Source organism: Oncorhynchus mykiss, chromosome 25 (genome assembly GCF_057628025.1).
Source record: "Oncorhynchus mykiss isolate SJ-2025 chromosome 25, ASM5762802v1, whole genome shotgun sequence".
Lineage (NCBI taxonomy): Eukaryota > Metazoa > Chordata > Actinopteri > Salmoniformes > Salmonidae > Oncorhynchus > Oncorhynchus mykiss.
The window spans coordinates 88,084,191-88,103,068 of NC_143046.1; the positions used below are offsets into that span (position 1 = coordinate 88,084,191).

General features: G+C 43.6%; 1 protein-coding gene and 1 long non-coding RNA gene across 6 annotated transcripts in view; one reads left to right on the top strand and one right to left on the bottom strand.

Annotated features, from left to right (window-relative positions):
* The window catches only part of LOC110504274 (mitogen-activated protein kinase kinase kinase kinase 5), a 118,260-nt gene that overhangs the window by 66,250 nt on the left and 33,132 nt on the right, over positions 1-18,878 (top strand). For 4 of the 5 annotated variants that reach the window (XM_090221370.1, XM_090221369.1, XM_090221372.1 and 1 more), the window contains 5 exons: positions 7,229-7,287; positions 8,156-8,223; positions 13,009-13,053; positions 13,202-13,244; positions 16,546-16,731. In XM_090221370.1, the coding sequence (XP_090077496.1) occupies positions 7,229-7,287; positions 8,156-8,223; positions 13,009-13,053; positions 13,202-13,244; positions 16,546-16,716 (386 nt within the window). In that variant the 3' untranslated portion in view covers positions 16,717-16,731. Of the gene's footprint in view, positions 1-2,067; positions 2,206-7,228; positions 7,288-8,155; positions 8,224-13,008; positions 13,054-13,201; positions 13,245-16,545; positions 16,732-16,834; positions 16,917-18,878 lie in introns of those variants that run through there. The other variant, XM_090221373.1, reaches the window with a different exon arrangement.
* Positions 1-18,878, bottom strand: part of LOC149972159 (uncharacterized) — a 134,167-nt gene that overhangs the window by 64,248 nt on the left and 51,041 nt on the right. The gene's annotated exons all lie outside the window — the stretch shown is intronic.

Sequence of the window (18,878 nt, forward strand, 5' to 3'; positions counted from 1 at the left end):
CATGGATTTATTGTCATGGTGTAGGTAGACTATATTACATGGATTTATTGTGATGGTGTAGACTATATTACATGGATGTATTGTGATGGTGTAGACTATATTACATGGATTTATTGTGATGGTGTAGACTATATTACATGGATTTATTGTGATGGTGTAGGTAGACTTTATTACATGGATTTATTGTGAAGGTGTAGACTATATTACATGGATTTATTGTGATGGTGTAGGTAGACTTTATTACATGGATTTATTGTGATGGTGTAGGCTATATTACATGGATTTATTGTGATGGTGTAGACTATATTACATGGATTTATTGTGAAGGTGTAGACTATATTACATGGATTCATTGTGATGGTGTAGACTATATTACATGGATTTATTGTGATGGTGTAGACTATATTACATGGATTTATTGTGATGGTGTAGACTATATTACATGGATTTATTGTGATGGTGTAGACTATATTACATGGATTTATTGTGATGGTGTAGACTATATTACATGGATTTATTGTGATGGTGTAGACTATATTACATGGATTTATTGTGAAGGTGTAGACTATATTACATGGATTTATTGTGAAGGTGTAGACTATATTACATGGATTTATTGTGATGGTGTAGACTATATTACATGGATTTATTGTGATGGTGTAGGCTATATTACATGGATTTATTGTGAAGGTGTAGACTATATTACATGGATTTATTGTGATGGTGTAGACTATATTACATGGATTTATTGTGAAGGTGTAGACTATATTACATGGATTTATTGTGATGGTGTAGACTTTATTACATGGATTCATTGTGATGGTGTAGACTATATTACATGGATTTATTGTGATGTTGTAGACTATATTACATGGATTCATTGTGATGGTGTAGACTATATTACATGGATTTATTGTGAAGGTGTAGACTATATTACATGGATTTATTGTGATGGTGTAGACTATATTACATGGATTTATTGTGATGGTGTAGACAATATTACATGGATTTATTGTGATGGTGTAGACTATATTACATGGATTTATTGTGATGGTGTAGGCTATATTACATGGATTTATTGTGATGGTGTAGACAATATTACATGGATTTATTGTGATGGTGTAGACTATATTACATGGATTTATTGTGATGGTGTAGGTAGACTATATTACATGGATTTATTGTGATGGTGTAGGTAGACTATATTACATGGATTTATTGTGATGGTGTAGACTATATTACATGGATTTATTGTGATGGTGTAGACTTTATTACATGGATTCATTGTGATGGTGTAGACTATATCACATGGATTTATTGTGATGGTGTAGACTATATTACATGGATTTATTGTGATGGTGTAGACTATATTACATGGATTTATTGTGATGGTGTAGAATATATTACATGGATTTATTGTGATGGTGTAGACTATATTACATGGATTTATTGTGATGGTGTAGACTATATTACATGGATTTATTGTGATGGTGTAGACTATATTACATGGATTTATTGTGATGGTGTAGACTATATTACATGGATTTATTGTGATGGTGTAGGCTATATTACATGGATTTATTGTGATGGTGTAGGTAGACTATATTACATGGATTTATTGTGATGGTGTAGACTATATTACATGGATTCATTGTGATGGTGTAGACTATATTACATTAGTTTATTGTGATGGTGTAGACTATATTACATGGATTTATTAGACTGTTTAAACTGTTGATGTTCCAATAGTCTGCATCAGTGGCTGGTAGGATATGTGTGGAAGCCAGGAGATGCTAAATGTTAATTAACGGTCGATCACCGTGAGACCGACAGTTATTTGCTTGACAATCACCGGCTGACGTAATTTGTGACCGTCACAGCTCTAGTAATACTCACTTTAGCTGTGGTCTGTCTGTTTGTGTGTGTGCAGTTCAGACCCTGTTTGAGCTGTTTTGTGTTGTTGTCTGACGGCTGTGGTTGTTGTTGACCTGTCATCTGTTGTTGTTGACAAACTTGTCGATGTTGTTTTGACGGTTGTATCTGACCTTTCCTCTACTCACCATGAAGCAGCAGAAAATGGGAATGATGCATCTCCAGGAAGGCCGTGCTCGAGCCCTGGCCCCCCTAACTATCCTGCAGGTTTCCATAGCTACCCTATCTACGCTACAGAGGAGACGGACAGGGTCGAGGACAGGGGGGACCCAGGTCAGTCAGAGACAGGAGTGAGATGATAGTGTGTGAGTTAGTTGTGAGATATAAGTGTAGTGTGATATCTCTGTTTGAGATAGTAGTGGGACTTCTCCGTCTTCCTGTCAGCAACACGTAGAAGTGGTGTAGAGTGCAGTGTTCGGACTGATATGGTTCTGAATTTCACTGTTTCAAATAGGAAAAGTAATCGCTCATCTGAAGATACTGTTTTCAGGTGCGTGAGACATTTTTAATTATGACTTGAAAGAAAAAAGCCTGCGGAAAAAAAAAAAAATGAAGGCTGAGCTCATGCCTTTTTCAAGACGCTTTATTTTTCTTTCAAATAGTTGCATCGTGCAGCCTTACAATGCTTTACGGCCACACAAAGGGAATGCCGCCATCACATTCGAGGCATTATCAAGTGAATGAGTGACTGAAGTAGTGTGTTCAGCCTGCGGCAACAACAAAAAACCTTAAGCTACTTTTTTTCCAAATCATCATCATCAGTTGCATCATGCGACTAATGATGAGCGGTTTAATTCAAACTTTCAACTGGTTGAAATGTGTGTGTTGGCCTGACTCATTCCAGTTTGCATCAGAAGCTCAGAGACATTGACGACAGTTCCTCATAGCGGTCATACTTTGGCTGTCTCTCAAATGGTAACCTGTTCCCTAAAATACAGTGCTCTACTTTTCACCACATTCCTATGATAGGGGTATACAGTAACGGTACACGTATTTGAAATTCAAAATCTTAACTGGCACATTTCAAACTGTCTTTTCGTGAGGCGCAAACCGGGAACTAGTTCTGTACGATGGCGAGTGGTAGGGTCGATGAAACCGACTCGAAGGATCCTTCGTCGTCATTTTACTGTTCGGGAACATTTTCGCTTCGCATTCGATTTACAACGACGATTGACAGAGTTGTGGATAAAACGTTAGCAGGATGTCGCAAACTGCTCAACGACAATAGCCTACGAAATGGCGTGTGTAGCTTGTCGTTGTCGTCATCAGAGCGGCACAACAGCTATAGAGCTTCCGTGTTTGTGGCAAAGCGAGTTAGGAGATTAAAAGTTAAAGGAGAACGATATGCTTCAACGACTTAAGAGACCGTACCGTAACTGAACCGAACCGTAACTGAACCGTACCCGATCCGTACCTGTACCGTACCTGTACCGTAACTGAACCATACCCGAACCGTAACTGAACCGTACCCGAACCGTAACTGAACCGTACCCGAACCGTACCCGAACCGTAACTGAACTGTACCTGTACCGTAACTGAACCGTACCCGAACTGTAACTGAACCGTACCTGTACCGTACCCGAACCGTAACTGAACCGTACCCGAACCGTAACTGAACCGTACCCGAACCGTAACTGAACCGTACCTGTACCGTAACTAAACCATACCCGAACCGTAACTGAACCGTACCTGTACCGTAACTGAACCGTACCTGTTCCGTAACTGAACCGTACCCGAACCGTAACTGAACCGTACCCGAACCGTAACTGAACCGTACCTGTACCGTAACTGAACCGTACCTGTACCGTAACTGAACCGTACCCGAACTGTAACTGAACCGTACCTGTACCGTACCCGAACCGTAACTGAACCGTAACTGAACCGTACCCGAACCGTAACTGAACTGTACCTGTACCGTAACTGAACCGTACCCGAACTGTAACTGAACCGTACCTGTACCGTACCCGAACCGTAACTGAACCGTACCCGAACCGTAACTGAACCGTACCTGTACCGTAACTGAACCGTACCTGTTCCGTAACTGAACCGTACCCGAACCGTAACTGAACCGTACCCGAACCGTAACTGAACCGTACCTGTACCGTAACTAAACCATACCCGAACCGTAACTGAACTGTACCTGTACCGTAACTGAACCGTACCCGAACCGTAACTGAACCGTACCTGTACCGTAACTAAACCATACCCGAACCGTAACTGAACTGTACCTGTACCGTAACTGAACCGTACCCGAACCGTAACTGAACCGTAACCCAAAACCACAATACGTACCGAACGGTGGGTTTGGTGAACTGTGAACACCGCTACTCGATAGGGAACAGGACACCATTTTAGATACGGCTTGGACTCAACACGTAGACAATACAGCAGAGTTTGGCTCTTTCTCTGTCAGGTGTCTTCATAGTATGTAACCTGCCTTACTGGTTTACGCAGTAGCTCAATGGACTCCTGTCTGTCTGTCTGTGTATCAGCAACGCAACGAAAGAGATGATTTGCTTCGTGGCAGGTTTCTGTCGCCCTTGACAGTGTCACGGCATGGAGCATGTTGCCCTGGGACATGTTGAATCCTGTCGTGTCTGGTCGTGTCACCATCCCAAATGGCACCTTATTCTCTATGTAGTGAGGAGTGCACTATGTCCCTATGTAGTGAGGAGTGCACTATGTCCCTATGTAGTGAGGAGTGCACTATGTCCCTATGTAGTGAGGAGTGCACTATGTCCCTATGTAGTGAGGAGTGCACTATGTCCCTATGTAGTGAGGAGTGCACTATGTCCCTATGTAGTGAGGAGTGCACTATGTCCCTATGTAGTGAGGAGTGCACTATGTCCCTATGTAGTGAGGAGTGCACTATGTCACTATATAGTGAGGAGTGCACTATGTCCCTATATAGTGAGGAGTGCACTATGTCCCTATATAGTGAGGAGTGCACTATGTCCCTATGTAGTGAGGAGTGCACTATGTCCCTATATAGTGAGGAGTGCACTATATCCCTATGTAGTGAGGAGTGCACTATATCCCTATGTAGTGAGGAGTGCACTAGTCCCTATGTAGTGAGGAGTGCACTAGTCCCTATGTAGTGAGGAGTGCACTATGTCCCTATGTAGTGAGGAGTGCACTATGTCCCTATGTAGTGAGGAGTGCACTATGTCCCTATGTAGTGAGGAGTGCACTATGTCCCTATGTAGTGAGGAGTGCACTATGTCCCTATGTAGTGAGGAGTGCACTATATCCCTATGTAGTGAGGAGTGCACTATTTCCCTATGTAGTGAGGAGTGCACTATGTCCCTATGTAGTGAGGAGTGCACTATATCCCTATGTAGTGAGGAGTGCACTATATCCCTATGTAGTGAGGAGTGCACTACGTCCCTATGTAGTGAGGAGTGCACTATATCCCTATATAGTGAGGAGTGCACTATATCCCTATGTAGTGAGGAGTGCATTGTGTCCCTATATAGTGAAGAAAGTCATTTTTCCAACAATTGTTTACAGACAGATTGTTTCATTTATAATTCACTGTATCATAATTCCAGTGGGTCAATAGTTTAAATACACTAAGTTGACTGTGCCTTCAAACAGCTTGAACAATTCCAGAAAATGATGTCATGGCTTTAGAAGCTTCTGATAGGCTAATTGACATCATTTGAGTCAATTGGAGATGTGGATTTATTTCAAGGCCTACCTTCAAACTCAGTGCCTCTTTGCTTGACATCATGGGAAAATCAAAAGAAATCAGCCAAGACCTCAGGGGAAAAAAATTGTAGACCACAAGTCTGGTTCATCCTTGGGAACAATTTCCAAACGCCTGAAGGTACCACGTTCATCTGTACAAGCAATAGTACGCAAGTATAAACACCATGGGACCACGTAGCTAGTCATACCGCTCAGGAAGGAGACGCATTCTGTTTCCTAGTGATGAACGTACTTTGGTGTGAAAAGTGCAAATCAATCCCAGAACAACAGCAAAGGACCTTGTGAAGATGCTGCAGGAAACAGGTACAAAAGTATCTATACCCACAGTAAAACAAGTCCTATATCAACATAACCTGAAAGGCCGCTCAGCAAGGAAGAAGCCACTGCTCCAAAACCGGCATAAAAAAGCCAGACTACGGTTTGCAACTGCACATGGAGACAAAGATCGTACTTTTTGGAGAAATGTTCTCTGGTCTGATGAAACAAAAATAGAACTGTTTGGCCAAAATGACCATCGTTATGTTTGGAGGAAAAAGGGGGAGGCTTGCAAGCTGACGAACACCATCCCAACCATGAAGCATGGGGGTGGCAGCATCATGTTGTGGGGGTGCTTTGCTGCAGGAGGGACTGGTGCACTTCACAAAATAGATAGCATCATGAGAAAGGACAATTATTGGATATATTGAAGCAACACTTCAAGACATCAGTCAGGAAGTTAACGCTTGGTCGCAAATGGGTCTTCCAAATGGACAATGACCCCAAGTGTACTTCCAAAGTTGTGGCAAAATGGCTTAAGGACAACAAAGTCAAGGTATTGGAGTGGCCATCACAAAGCCCTGACCTCAATCCTATAGAACATTTGTGGGCAGAACTGAAAAAGCGTGTGCGAGCAAGGAGGCCAACCAACCTGACTCGGTTACACCAGCTCTGTCAGGAGGAATGGGCCAAAATTCACCCAGCTTGTGGAACGCTACCAGAAACATTTGACCCAAGTTAAACAATTTAAAGGCAATGCTACCAAATACTAATTGAGTGGTACCACGTTCATCTGTACAAGCAATAGTACTTGAGTGAAGGTACCATGTAAACTTCTGACCCACTGGGAATGTGATGAAATAAATAAAAGCTGAAATAAATCATTATCTCTGCTATTATTCTGACATTTCACATTCTTAAAATAAAGTGGTGATCCTAACTGACCTAAAACAGGGAATTTTTACTAGGATTAAATGTCAGGAATTGTGAAAAACTGAGTTTAAATGTATTTGGCTAAGCCACTGCTTCCAATTTCAACTGTAGTTTAGTAAAACACCCCCCTCCCCCCCCTTCCCCTTCCCCCAGCGTAGACAGGGCTTAGACTCTTATGGATTTTAAATAGTGCACTACTTTGGACCAATGCCCCAATGGGCCCTGGTCAAAGTAGTGCACTATATAGGGAATAGGGTGGGGTAACTTCACCCTACTCCGATGCATGAGGATATGGTTTGTTGTGACGGTTGAAGTGTTGTGTTCTGGCTCCCCCTACTGACTGGAGTGTGTAATGTCTCAATGCCACTTCATCATCCAGACTTTCTCTACTCCACAGTTGATAAAGTGAAGTTTGAACCTCCGCTGAGGAAGGAAACAGAGGCTCACATTGAAATGGTGAATATATTTTCAAATGATGTATTTGCAATACTGTTTATCAGCCATTTTTTTTCTTATTTGAATTTATGTGTAATCTAGTGTAAAGTATGTTGGTCAGGAAGTGATTGTAAATATCCCCAAGTAAAAGTTTGCTTCCCAAATCGCACCCTATTCCCTATATAATACACCACTTTTGACGAGGGCAGTGTTTCCCAAACTCGGTCCCTGGGACTCCAAGGGTGGGGTAGTTTTTTTGTCCCAACACAACACAGCTGATTCAAATTATCAAAGCTTGATGAATGAGCCGTGTAGTGCCAGGTGAATCAGCCGTGTAGTGCCAGGTGGGTCAGCCGTGTAGTGCCAGGTGGGTCAGCCGTGTAGTGCCAGGTGGGTCAGCCGTGTAGTGCCAGGTGGGTCAGCCGTGTAGTGCCAGGTGGGTCAGCCGTGTAGTGCCAGGTGGGTCAGCCGTGTAGTGCCAAGTGGGTCAGCCGTGTAGTGCCAGGTGAGTCAGCCGTGTAGTGCCAGGTGGGTCAGCCGTGTAGTGCCAAGTGGGTCAGCCGTGTAGTGCCAGGTGGGTCAGCCGTGTAGTGCCAGGTGGGTCAGCCGTGTAGTGCCAGGTGAGTCGGCCGTGTAGTGCCAGGGCAAAAAACAAAACGGTGTACGCCCTTGGAGTCCCCAGGACTAGGACATGAGGTTGCCATTTCAGACACAGCCTGATGTTGAAATACCCTCTGTATCACAAATGACACCATATTCCCTATATAGTGCACTACTTTTGACCAGAGCACTGCAGTCGTGCACTATATAGGTAATAGTTCCATTTGAGACACAGGCCTTGGTGGTAGTAACTAACATGTCTTGTTTGTTATTGCTGTGGTCTCTCCAGGACGTGACTAAACACAGCGACTTCCCCTCTCCCTGGAGCCCTTTCGTAGAGGGAGGCATCTCTACCAGGTGAGAACCATGGTAACCGTCGTCACGGGAACGACTCGGTTCCGTTCAAGGCTTCTGTTTTTTTTTGCTGGTTGGCCGGGCTGTCTCCTGTCTTGTTTTTTTTCTATGGTCCAGTGGGATTTCTGGGACAACTGAAATCCCTTGGATATACACCGTGGTTCAACAGGAGTTAAAGGGGTCTCTCCGCACTCAGAAATATGTCGCGTACGTAGAGCATACTTCATTTTTTCGAAGCAAACTTTTATATGTCAGGACCCTTTTTTAAATGTTTTCTTATCTAGACTCGCTGACTGGTTTTACACACCAGTCAGACTTTTTTGTGGATCTCTATTGATTACACCGTGGTTACACAGGGTATAATGTCAGTAGTAACTCATCTGGAAATTATCTGCTCAAGCTTTCTATTTTTCAGGCATATTTCTGCCACCTAAGTGTTTTTTCGACCCACCTTGGTCCAAACAATGTACTTTTTTTAAATCTTAAAAAAAAGTATCAGTTTATACTTAAACCGTATATAAATTACACTATACAGTGCATTCGGAAAGTATTCAGGCCCTTTGACTTTCTCCACATTTTATTACGTTACAGCCTTATTTGAAAATGGATTAAAAAAATCCTCATCAATCTACACACAATACCCCATAATGACATCACAATACCCCATAATGACATCACAATACCCCATAATGACATCACAATACCCCATAATGACATCACAATACCCCATAATGACATCAAATACCCCATAATGACATCACAATAACCCATAATGACATCACAATACCCCATAATGACATCACAATACCCCATAATGACATCACAATACCCCATAATGACATCACAATAACCCATAATGGCATCACAATACCCCATAATGACATCACAATACCCCATAATGACATCACAATACCCCATAATGACATCACAATAACCCATAATGACATCAAATACCCCATAATGACATCACAATACCCCATAATGACATCACAATAACCCATAATGACATCACAATAACCCCTTAATGACATCACAATACCCCATAATGACATCACAATACCCCATAATGACATCACAATACCCCATAATGACATCACAATAACCCATAATGACATCAAATACCCCTTAATGACATCACAATACCCCATAATGACATCACAATAACCCCTTAATGACATCACAATACCCCTTAATGACATCACAATACCCCTTAATGACATCACAATACCCCATAATGACATCACAATAACCCATAATGACATCAAATACCCCTTAATGACATCACAATACCCCATAATGACAAAGCAAAAACAGGTTTTTAGAAATGTTTAAGTTTATTACAATCAGAAAACTGAAATATTACATTTTACATGAGTATTCAGACTTTTTACTCAGTACTTTGTTGAAGCACCTTTGGCAGCGATTACAGCCTCGAGTCTTCTTGGGTATGACGCAACAAGCTTGGCACACCTGTATTTGGGGAGTTTCTCACATTCTTCTCTGCAGATCCTCTCAAGCTCTGTCAGGTTGGATTTTCAGGTCTCTCCAGAGATGTTCGATCAGGTTGAAGTCTGGGCTCTGGCTGGGCCACCCAAAGACATTCAGAGACTTGTTCCGAAGCCACTCCTGCGTTGTCTTGGCTGTGTGCTTAGGGTCGTTGTCCCAGTCTGAGGTCCTGAGTGCTCTGGAACAGTTTTTCATCAAGAATCTCTCTGTACGTTTATCTTTCCCTCGATCCTGACTAGTCTCGCGATGCCAAGTGTTGGCTGGAGTGGTGTAAAGCTCGCCGCAATTGGACGCTGGAGCAGTGAAAACTCTCTCTCTGGATTGATGAATCACGGTTCACCATCTGGCAGTCCGACGTATTAATCTGGGTTTGGTGGATACCAGGAGAACGCTACCTGCCCTAATGCATAGTGCCAACTGTAAAGTTTGGTGGAGGAGGAATAAATGTCTGGGGCTGTTTTTCATGGTTCAGGTCCCTTAGTTCCAGTGAAGGGAAATATTAACGCTACAGCATGCAATGACATTCTAGACCATTCTGTGCTTTAAACTGCAACATTTTCTCTCAGGTCCATGGCTAAATGTGTAGAATTGCATACATTTATTAAAAAATTCTAACTGATAGGGGGTCTCTAAAATGTTCCTTTAAATTCAGCTGCACTGACTGGCCAACCACGCCCATTGCCACGCCCCCCTCCATGTTCCGTGTTTATTGTCTCTTTATATGGGTTGTCTAATAGCTTTGTTCTGTGAATAATTGTTTTTTTTTGGGGTCACTTTATCAATACAATCAATGAGAAGAACCAAAACACATTTTGAACAATCCCCACCTATAGCACAGGTCTGCAACAGGCAGTGATTGTTTTGGTGGTTAGTTATGGTGAGTGAATTTGCATTGTAAATGATTATGTATCCATCCGCTCCTGTCCCGCGGCTAAATCTAGTTACCTAACCCTGACACGTAGCTTCCTAACTTTGTGGCGTTTTGTTGTTTAAATGGTTTTGCTCACTTCCCCTTGTTGTGAGACAAACCTGTTCCATTCACCTCATTGTGTGGAGGTGCCACCCCTGTTCTGTTCTCAAAGCATAACCCATCATGCTTACCTACCTACCCCTCCCTCCCTCCCTCCCCACCCTCTATCTCCTGTAGCTGTTGACCCTGCCAGCCTCAGAGGAGTTGATGAATGTGTGCTCCTAATTGAGGTGCAGACAGACAGACAGTGGGGAAACGGACGGATGGACAGACATAGAGGCTGTGAATTTAACTGCTATTCGTGCTTGTAAGCCTTTTAAGACGGACACAAACAGGAAGTGTCGTTAATAGCCAGGATTTAACAAGCTCAGACAGGGCTCTTAAACGAGTTGTAACCTCCAGCACCATTTCACCATGGCGACCGACAGCTACATTGTAAATAACTTAAACCTAAACCAGCGAGCCCTGCAGGTTTTTTTTTGTTTGTTTGACATAGACTTGTTTCCCCGTGCACTAGAGTCTAGTTCGATATGTACTGAGAAGTGTATGTGTCTTGAGAACCAGTAGTTGCTCTGCTTTGTGCGTTTTCCTGCTTTACTATTGATTTACGAAACAAACAAATTAGCTAATCAATGTGTTTCTTTCTGCCACAGGCTACTGTTAGCTAATCAATGTGTGTTTCTTTCCACCACAGGCTACTGTTAGCTAAACAATGTGTGTTTCTTTCCACCACAGGCTACTGTTAGCTAATCAATGTGTGTTTCTTTCCACCACAGGCTACTATTAGCTAATCAATGTGTGTTTCTTTCCACCACAGGCTACTGTTAGCTAATCAATGTGTGTTTCTTTCCACTACAGGCTCCTATTAGCTAATCAATGTGTTTCTTTCCACCACAGGCTACTATTAGCTAATCAATGTGTGTTTCTTTCCGCCACAGGCTCCTATTAGCTAATCAATGTGTGTTTCTTTCCACCACAGGCTCCTATTAGCTAATCAATGTGTGTTTCTTTCCACCACAGGCTACTATTAGCTAATCAATGTGTGTTTCTTTCCGCCACAGGCTCCTATTAGCTAATCAATGTGTGTTTCTTTCCACCACAGGCTCCTATTAGCTAATCAATGTGTGTTTCTTTCCACCACAGGCTACTATTAGCTAATCAATGTGTGTTTCTTTCCGCCACAGGCTCCTATTAGCTAATCAATGTGTGTTTCTTTCCACCACAGGCTCCTATTAGCTAATCAATGTGTGTTTATTTCTGCCACAGGCTACTGCTTTTGTGGTACATTTTTCAGATGAATCATTGACCCCCTGCCCTTTACCCCTGAATCATAAAGTCCAGACTCCTGTTCTCTCTGACCCCCTGCCCTTTACCCCGGGATCATACAGAGTCCAGACGCATGTTCTCTCTGATTCTTGCCCTTTACCCCGGGATCATACAGTCCTGACTCATGTTCTCTCTGACCCCTGTCCGTTACCCTGGAATCATACAGTCCAGACTCATGTCTTCTCTGACGCCCTGTTAGTGAGCATTTCACCTTTGCCAAGATAATCCATCCACCTGACAGGTGTGGCATATCAAGAAGCTGATTAAACAGCATGATCATTACAAAGGTGTACCTTGTGCTGGGGGACAATAAAAAGGCCACTTTAAACCCTGCAGTTTTCTCACACAACACAATGCAACGGATGTCTCAAGTTTTGAGGGAGCGTGCAATTGGCATGCTGACTGCAGGAATGTCCACCACAGCTGTTGCCAGAGAATTGAATGTGCATTTCTCTACCATAAGCCGCCTCCAGTACATCTAACCTACCTCACAACCGTGTTTGGTGTTGTGTGGACGAGCGGTTTCCTCATGTCAACGTTGTGAACAGAGTGCTCCGTGGTGGTGGTGGGGTTATGGTACGGACAACGAACATAATTGGCAATTTCTCGATGGAAATGTATTTGAATGCACAGAAATACCGTGATGAGATCCTGAGGCCGACTGAGGGCATTTTTTTATTTTGTTTATTTATTTTTTTTTTAAGAAATCTGTGACCAATAGATGCATGTCTGTATTCCCAGTCATGTGAAATCCATAAATTAATTAAGCTCTAATGTATTGATTTCCTCATAGGAACTGTAACTCAGTAAAAATCAATGACATTTTTTTTTTTTATGTTGCGTTTCTATTTTTGTTCAGTGCAGTTGACCCCGATGGTAACATTACGTCCCTCAGTTCAACCCAGCCCTGAACACCCTGTAGCTGTCCTCTCTGATCCCTCTCCTCTCTTCTCTCTGGTCTGTCCATTCTCTCTCTCTGCTCCCAGGGGACACATGGCCCATCTGGAGGACGCCTTTGAAGACGTGGAGCTGTAAGTGCTGCTTACACACACACACACACACACACACACACACACACACACACACACACACACACAGACACAGACACACACACACACACACAGACGCACAAATATCCCCTGCCAGCTGCCTGACTGTTTTGGTCTCTTCCCACTCTAGGTCGACCCTCAAGCACGGAATCCCACCTCCTCTACCTCCAAAGGTAAAGCCCAATGTACCTCTACTTTGAGGTACAGCCTAATTCACCGCACATGCTTGGGTTTTCTGCATCAGTGTTTACGGCTGCAGTCATTTAGCTGTGGCGCTGCGCCACGGCAAAATCATTGCCGCCACGGCCAAAGAATATGTAACAAAACATGTTTTTGCCGAATCGCACTTAGAAGATGCTTATTTTCCCTCTGCAAACAAAAGCGAGTAATGAATGGAACAATCTGACAAGCACCTAGTAGAATAGTTTATCTATTTACCTAGTCGGCTTGTTGTTCTGTGTGAGATAGATATTCCTCTCGAGGCGCATTGAAGTTACGAGTGCCGTTGAGAGTGAAACACAAATTGTGACAAGCAGTCAGTGCACAACAATTCTTGCAATCGTGGGGAAAACAACAAAAATGGCCTTTGTTAAAAAGAGGAGGATCCCAGCTTTCCATTCCTACTTGATTTATTTCTCAAATCCTGGGTAACCTGGACTAACACACCCACCCTACCTCAAAATCATTTTTTGGGGAGTGACTTAAAAAAAAATAAAAAAAATGGGATCAGACCGATTATATTTTGGGGTTGTGCAGGAGTCGTGGCAACCAGGGAAAATGTTGTGACATGAAGTGGTTTCTGTGAGACAGGAAGTATTACCCCAGGTGCCAGGTTACCCAGGTTACCTTAACAGGTACATTATTTTCACTGTGTTTATGCAAGTTTTTTTGTGACATCAAATTCATCAATATGATGCGAACTAGTTCAAAGATCAAATTTGAGATCTGGCTAATGATTAGCCCAAAAGGGTAAATGGCCTATTGGGCTCCCGAGTGGCGCAGCGGTCTAAGTCACTGACCCTCAGTGCTAGAGGCGTCACCACAGACACTCTGGTTCGATTCCAGGCGGTGTCACAACCGACCGTGATTGGGAGTCCCGTAGAGCGGTGCACAATTGGCCCCAGCATCGTCCCGGGTTTGGCGGGTGTAGGCCGTCATTGTAAATAATAATTTGTCGTTAACTGACTTGCCTAGTTAGATAAAGGTTAAATAAATAAATAAAATGCTGACAGGCAACCCCATATTTCAGCCTGTTTATTTATTAACACTGTGCTGCATCAGTTGGGCTACAGGTGATAATGCTTACTGCTAACAGCACACCGAATAAAACATTTTATTACTATTTTTTTTTTTTTTAAGTTAACCAAGCAAGTCAGTAATAATTTGATATGTCAAATACAGTGCCTTGCGAAAGTATTCACCCCCCTTGAACTTTGCGACCTTTTGCCACTTTTCAGGCTTCAAACATAAAGATATAAAACTGTATTTTTTTTGTGAAGAATCAACAACAAGTGGGACACAATCATGAAGTGGAACGACATTTATTGGATATTTCAAACTTTTTTAACAAATCAAAAACTGAAAAATTGGGCGTGCAAAATTATTCAGCCACCTTAAGTTAATACTTTGTAGCGCCACCTTTTGCTGCGATCACAGCTGTAAGTCGCTTGGGGTATGTCTCTATCAGTTTTGCACATCGAGAGACTTCTCCTCCTAAATAAATATGATCCAAGGGAGGGACCCTTGTCCCCTAAAACAAGGGGGGTTTGCCCCCAATGCTACACATTTTTCCAGAGGAAACACTTAAAAGAGACACCCTCGTCTACCTTATGCCCTTGGGGGAATCCCCGTCGCCATCTTGGAGGGTGGTCCAAATGATTAGCCAATCAAGGGGAGTTTGTAACGTAAGCCCCTCAACCCTCGTTTTTTAGTCTAGTGTATAATTATGTTCACTCCGGGGCCTGAAACTCCCCATAATTCAATTCACCACAGTTGTACATCCGCTAAGAAAAGTCTGCCAAAACTTAAAAACAACATTAATGGAGAATTTAACACACAAGTGTAAGTAAAAACGAATGCAAATAAATTAGAAATTGTGCTACTAAATGCACAAACACTTCTCATAAAAAGTAAATATTTTGGAACCTGTAGAAATAAAACATTTTCCTTCAGAAGTTCTAGCTAGGCAGGTTAACGTTAGTTAGCTAATTAATTTGCTAGCTATCATACAGTAGGCAGGCTAACATTAGTTAGCTAATTAATTTGCTAGCTATCATACAGTAGGCAGGCTAACATTAGTTAGCTAATTAATTTGCTAGCTATCATACAGTAGGCAGGCTAACGTTAGTTAGCTAATTAATTTGCAAGCTATCATACAGTAGGCAGGCTAACGTTAGTTAGCTAATTAATTTGCTAGCTATCATACAGTAGGCAGGCTAACGTTAGTTAGCTAATTAATTTGCTAGCTATCATACAGTAGTCAGGCTAACGTTAGTTAGCTAATTAATTTGCTAGCTATCATACAGTAGGCAGGCTAACATTAGTTAGCTAATTAATTTGCTAGCAATCATACAGTAGGTGTATATATTAACTATATAATTATTAATCAGTAGACATGCAATTATAATTGACTGTAGCACATATAAAGAACCCACAAGCCACCAGTGGATGAGTGATTTCCGGGCAAGGGCGGTCCATTTAATCATTAAAAATTATTCCTTCCTCCCTCACCCCTCGCCCTCCCTCACCCCTCGCCCTGCCTCACCCCTCGCCCTGCCTCACCCCTCGCCCTGCCTCACCCCTCGCCCTCCCTCACCCCTCGCCCTCCCTCACCCCTCGCCCTGCCTCACCCCTCGCCCTGCCTCACCCCTCGCCCTGCCTCACCCCTCGCCCTCCCTCACCCCTCGCCCTGCCTCACCCCTCGCCCTGCCTCACCCCTCGCCCTCCCTCACCCCTCGCCCTCCCTCACCCCTCGCCCTCCCTCACCCCTCGCCCTCCCTCACCCCTCGCCCTGCAAGTGTATACTCGTCAGACGTCATGACACGTCATCTGAAGTGTCCACTTCATTTGAGGACTGAGGGGATAGGGTGTGTCTTTTTAAGTGTTTGCAGCCACTGTTCTGCATATACCTGACAAACAGGCGTGTACATAACCTCTTCATCTCTGCTTCTCCTCTCTTCCTCTGCCTCTCCTCCTCCTCTCCTTCCCTCTTCTTCTCCTCTGTTCTTTTCATCTCTGCCTCTCCTCTCTTCCTCTGCCTCTCCTCCTCCTCCTCTCCTTTCTTCTTCCTCTCCTCTGCTCTGTTCTCTTCATCTCTGCCTCTCCTCTCTGCCTCTCCTCCTCCTCTCCTCTGTTCTCTTCTTCCTCTCCTTCTCTCCTTCCCTCTTCCTCTCCTCTCTTCCTCTGCCTCCTCTCCTTCCCCCTTCCTCTCCTCTGTTCTCTCCTTCCCTCTCCCTCTCCTCCTCTCACTCTTAGCCTCATCTGAGCAGTTTGTCAGATGAGCCAGATGTGAGTGATGAGAGGTGTCTGACAGTGAGGAGATTTCCAGGCTCAGAGGACAGCCCAGGTCCAGGCCTGTTCCCCCGGAGGCTGAGCACCCCAGAGCAGGGCAACACGGCATGTGTTCATGTACATCTTTTTCTATAATATTCACGATATTTCTGTGTGTTTTTTAAATGACATTATGAAGCTTAAAATGTTAAAGCAATTCCCCCAAGTTTGAGGTAATAATAAATAATAATAATAAAGGTATTTTAATTGTAAGGCGGAGCATTCTGGTCCGGACTACCTGTCAGCCAGCGGCAGTAGCCCCAATCTGCTATCTACGTCCACAGCCTCAGACCCTGGTAAGGACACACAGACGGTCGCACGCCCTCGTGCACACACACACACACACACACACACACACAGACGGACATGTGCGCGCTCTCCTCACCATGTCCTCTTACAGTATGTCTTGGTCACTTGTTGAATGGATTGAGGATACGACTACTCGAAATTAGAAACAATCTCTTCTATTCCAAGCTATCAGTTATTCAAACAATGTATTTGTCAGTAATTCAAACGTGTTCAAAGGAAAGAAAATGTATCTAACTGTGGTTCAATACCCTCGGGTAGAATCCCGTACGCTAGAGATATGACCCTCGGATAGAATCCCGTACGCTAGAGATATGACCCTCGGATAGAATCCCGTACGCTAGAGATATGACCCTCGGATAGAATCCCGTACGCTAGAGATATGACCCTCGGATAGAATCCCATACGCTAAGAGATATGACCCTCGGATAGAATCCCGTACGCTAGAGATATGACCCTCGGATAGAATCCCGTACGCTAGAGATATGACCCTCGGATAGAATCCCGTACGCTAGAGATATGACCCTCGGATAGAATCCCGTACGCTAGAGATATGACCCTCGGATAGAATCCCGTACGCTAGAGATATGACCCTCGGATAGAATCCCGTACGCTAGAGGTATGACCCTCAGAGTTTTATGCTATAATATAGTCCTAGTCGGTATTTGATAGATATAAGGTCCCAGCTCTGCCGTCTGTGAGGAAAGCAACCTGTGGTTACCTAGGTTACCCCATTGGCTCACAGCAAAAACTTGACCTTTTTCAAACACCATTTTCTTGTCGTCCTCGTTGTTTTTAGTCAATTACAAAACGACATTTAAGAAAAGTTTCGACATATCTGAAGATTACTTTTCAACATTACTTTCTCCCGAGCGTTCTCACTACTTAGAAAAATGTCATGTTTGTTTACCCCAATTTGTGGAAGCGGTGTAAAGTCCTTAAGTATAAATACTTTAAAGTACTACTTGAGTTGTTTTTTTGGGGTATGTGTACTTAACTATTTATATTTTGGCACCTTTTACTTCTCTACATTCCTAACAAAAACAATGTACTTTTTACTCCATACATTTTTCCCTGACACCCAAAAAGTACTTGTTACATTTGGAATACTTAACAGGGCAGTAATATGGTCCAATTCACACATTTATCAAGAGAACATCGTTGATCCTCTCTACTGCCTCTGATCTGGAGGACTCACTAAACAGAGAACATCCCTGGTCATCCCTACTGCCTCTGATCTGGGGGACTCACTAAACAGAGAACATCCCTGGTCATCCCTACTAGCCTCTGATCTGGGGGACTCACTAAACAGAGAACATCCCTGGTCCTACCTACTGCCTCTGATCTGGAGGACTCACTAAACAGAGAACATCCCTGGTCATCCCTACTGCCTCTGATCTGGGGGACTCACTAAACAGAGAACATCCCTGGTCATCCCTACTAGCCTCTGATCTGGGGGACTCACTAAACAGAGAACATCCCTGGTCATCCCTACTGCCTCTGATCTGGGGGACTCACTAAACAGAGAACATCCCTGGTCATCCCTACTAGCCTCTGATCTGGGGGACTCACTAAACAGAGAACATCCCTGGTCCTACCTACTGCCTCTGATCTGGAGGACTCACTAAACAGAGAACATCCCTGGTCATCCCTACTGCCTCTGATCTGGGGGACTCACTAAACAGAGAACATCCCTGGTCATCCCTACTAGCCTCTGATCTGGGGGACTCACTAAACAGAGAACATCCCTGGTCATCCCTACTGCCTCTGATCTGGGGGACTCACTAAACAGAGAACATCCCTGGTCATCCCTACTAGCCTCTGATCTGGGGGACTCACTAAACAGAGAACATCCCTGGTCATCCCTACTGCCTCTGATCTGGAGGACCCACTAAACAGAGAACATCCCTGGTCATCCCTACTGCCTCTGATCTGGAGGACTCACTAAACAG